Source organism: Sciurus vulgaris, assembly GCF_902686455.1.
Source record: "Sciurus vulgaris genome assembly, chromosome: 17".
Classification (NCBI taxonomy): Eukaryota; Metazoa; Chordata; class Mammalia; order Rodentia; family Sciuridae; genus Sciurus; species Sciurus vulgaris.
In genome coordinates, this window is record NC_136478.1 from 64,002,990 (window position 1) to 64,006,423 (window position 3,434).

The following is a 3,434-nucleotide window of genomic DNA, read 5'->3' on the forward strand; positions in this document are numbered from 1 at the left end:
TTCTGAATTTGCTTAAATGAAGTCTGTAAATATATGAATCTGAACAAAAGGCAAAAATCTGGTAATTGAAATTGTTAAAGCACAAGATCATGCTTCACAAATGCCAGATTGCACCAGGTTTCTTGGAATACCATTCAGCAATCTTGCTTCCTTAGAATAATCCCACTTTAGTCAGGTTTTAATTAACTCAGGAGTGTAACCTCTGCAATCAGCAAAGATTTTCTATTTCTCCTCTCTGTTTGCATGTTCTTGTTACATGCAATAAAGCTCCTGCATGGCTTGTGGTTCTGGGACCAGTGCTGTGGTAAGTGCCACTGTACTTGGTTCCTGACACCACAGTGGGGCCACGTGGTCATGGACCTGATGTGGACCAGGGTGGCCTCATTGCACATCATGGGTCAGGTGCCTGTGTGTTCTAGTTCCCTCACTTCATCTGCATTCACTGAAACATCTAAATGTCCCTTCATAATAAAAATCAGTCTACAAATTTGTCTTTCCCATGAATGGGAACTTGTTACAATAAAAATGTATAAATGCCACCAGCTTAGAAGGTAATAGTAGTATGGAAAGACAAAAGTAAATACAGAATTGTATTGTTTGAAAACTGCCCTTGATGGCTTCAGGGAAGTTTGCTGGTTCACACTACTGTCTGTTACCTCTTAGCCAGTTTCAAGACCCCTCAGCCTCAAGTGTTGTGAATTTTGGCAAATACTTAACTCTGTATGCCACGTTCTTCTTGTCATTATTCAATCATCTCAACATCTGCCTCAAATTGTGAAGATTGAACACACCATGTGCTGCCTGCACAGCAGGGGACTCCACACTTATGCTTCCAACTATCACCCTGACCTCATTACACGTGGCTAGTGAAATGGAAACATGAAGCAGATGTTCTGAGTTGGAACTCTGGAGAGTGGGCAATATTTGAATTTTCTTGACAGGACATGCAACCCCAGACCCCTGTTCCCCTGCAAAACCCTCTGCTTGGGACAGCAGAGAACTGACAGGATGGCAACCAGTGAGGTGGCTTTAGGAATCATCTTAATGTCACAGACTGTGTTAGGAGTTCTGGGCAATTCCTCTCTTCTCCTCCATTACCTGGTCCTTTATTTCACTGGGTGCAGGGTAAGACACACAGACTTGATTCTTCAGCACTTGATTGTGGCCAACTTGTTAACTCTCCTGTGTAGAGGAATTCCCCAGACAGTGGCAGCTTTCAGTGTGAAATATTTTCTCAGTGATATTGGATGCAAACTACTTTTCACTCTTCACAGGGTGGGCAGGGGTGTGTCCATTTGCAGCACCTGCCTCCTGAGCATCTTTCAGGCTATTAAGATAAGTTCTGGCAACTCCAGGTGGGCAGAGCTTAAAGTGAAAGCTTCCAAGTACATTGACTCTTTTGTGTACTTGAGCTGGATCCTGTGCCTCCTTGTAAATGCTGTTTTCCCTATGTATGTGAGTGGAAAGAGGAGTAGTACAAATTTTACTAGCCTGAAAGATTTTGGGTACTGCTCAGGTGTTCGTCATGACACAACCAGAGACTCACTGTTTGCAGCATTGCTCTCATTCCCTGATGCTGTGTGTGTGGGGCTCATGCTGTGGTCCAGCAGCTCTATGGTGCTCATCCTGCACAGGCACAAGCAGAGAATGCAGCGTGTGCACAAGACCTGCTCTTCCAGATCCTCCTCAGAGTCCAGAGCCACCAAAAACATCCTCCTTCTGGTGAGCACCTTTGTGTCATTCTACTCATTTTCCTGCCTCTTTCAAATTAGTTTGGCTGTTGTTTACCATCCCAACAGATTCCTGGTGAGCACAGCTGCTGTAGTTGCCGGGTGTTTCCCAGTCTTCAGCCCCTTCCTGCTCATGAGCAGGGACACTAATGCATCCAGGCTCTGCCTAACATGGATAAGGAATGGGAAAACTCCTGATATCATGAGAAATATGTAAATTGTAAGCTTTTGCACAATTATTGGTTGTATGTTTCTTCTTATCCACACACTTTTTGAAAACAGTAACACACACATTACTCATGTCCCATGAGAATGGTGATTTAGACACATATATTTGTAGAAGATAAGTGTGTGTGTGTGTGTATGTGTGCATGTGTGCTGGTGTGCATTCGTATCATTGGAATTGGTTATTAACCATCAAGCAACAATTCTGGAAAATTAGCTGTAATTCAAGTAAATTTCAGTTTTAAATATAAAACCACATGTTGCCAAAACCCATCAGCATAGATTTGATACACTCTCCTGCTATTTTGATTGGTCAGCTTATTTAAACATATGGAAAGTGTTTTTCATTCATCTACTTTATGTTTATGTCTCAGCTTTGTCTGTTGATGGAAATATCAATGTGAGCATTGTCAAGCAATATTTGTCTTCAGAAAGTAAAATTAGACCTGTGTATATCAAATAATATTGAGCAAAATGGGAAGCAATGGTCTGCTTATGATCTATTTTAATGTGTTTTTTGTTTTTCTGCTGTGTAATTTTCAAAATTTTACTTTTCATTTACTCCAAAGCTGATAAGAATGTAACCGTATTGGATAAATAGACCACCTGAGGATATATGACAATTTAAACTAATATATATTTTGTTTTAAATCACTGATATGTATCATTAAAATGGTCTTATTTTAACATGGAAAAGCCAATTAATCCAATCAATGGGCTGAGGAACTGAGCAGACACCTCACAGAAGAAGAAATACAAGTGATCAGCAAACTTGAAAAAATATTCATCATCTCTAGCAGTTAGAGAAATGTTAATCAAAACTAAGATTCCATCTCACTCCAGTCAGAATGGCAACTATCAAGAATACAAGCAACAATAATTGTTTGCAAGAATGTGGGGAAAAACATACACTCATACATTGCTGTTGGGAATGCAAATTGGGGCAGCCACTCTGGAAAGCATTATGGAGAGTCCTCAGAAAACTCAGAATGGAACCACCATTTGACCCAGCTATCCCACTCCTTGGTTTATACCTGAAGGACTTAAAATCAGCATAGTACAGTGATGCAGCCACATTAATGTTCATAGCAGCTCAGTTCACAATAGCTAAACTATGGAAACAACTTAGATGCCCTTCAACAGATGAGTGGATAAAGAAAATGTGTAACATATACACAATGGAATATTACTCAGCCTTAAAGGAGAATGAAACTGTGGTATTTGCAATTAAATGGATGGAGCTGGAGACTCTCATGCTAAGTGAAATAAGTCAAACCCCAAAATTTGAAGGCAAAATGTTTTCTTTAAGAAGTGGATGGTGATCCATCATAGTGGGGTGGGTGGGATGGAGGCACTTTGAATTGTGCAGAGGGCAGAGAAGGGGGAATGGGGTTGGGAAGGACAGTGCGATGAGATGGACATTATTACCCTATGTGCATGTGTAATTACACTATTGGTGTGACTCTACACCATGTTCAG

General features: G+C 40.8%; 1 protein-coding gene across 1 annotated transcript; it reads left to right on the forward strand.

Moving 5' to 3' along the window:
- Window positions 1-1,008: 1,008 nt before the first annotated feature.
- On the forward strand, window positions 1,009-1,947 carry LOC306648470 (vomeronasal type-1 receptor 4-like; the record flags this gene model as incomplete). The annotated part of the gene is made up of 1 exon (XM_079118673.1): window positions 1,009-1,947. The coding sequence occupies one exon, from the start codon at window positions 1,009-1,011 to the stop codon at window positions 1,945-1,947; it is 939 nt and encodes a 312-aa protein (XP_078974799.1).
- Between the last annotated feature and the right edge of the window lie 1,487 nt (window positions 1,948-3,434).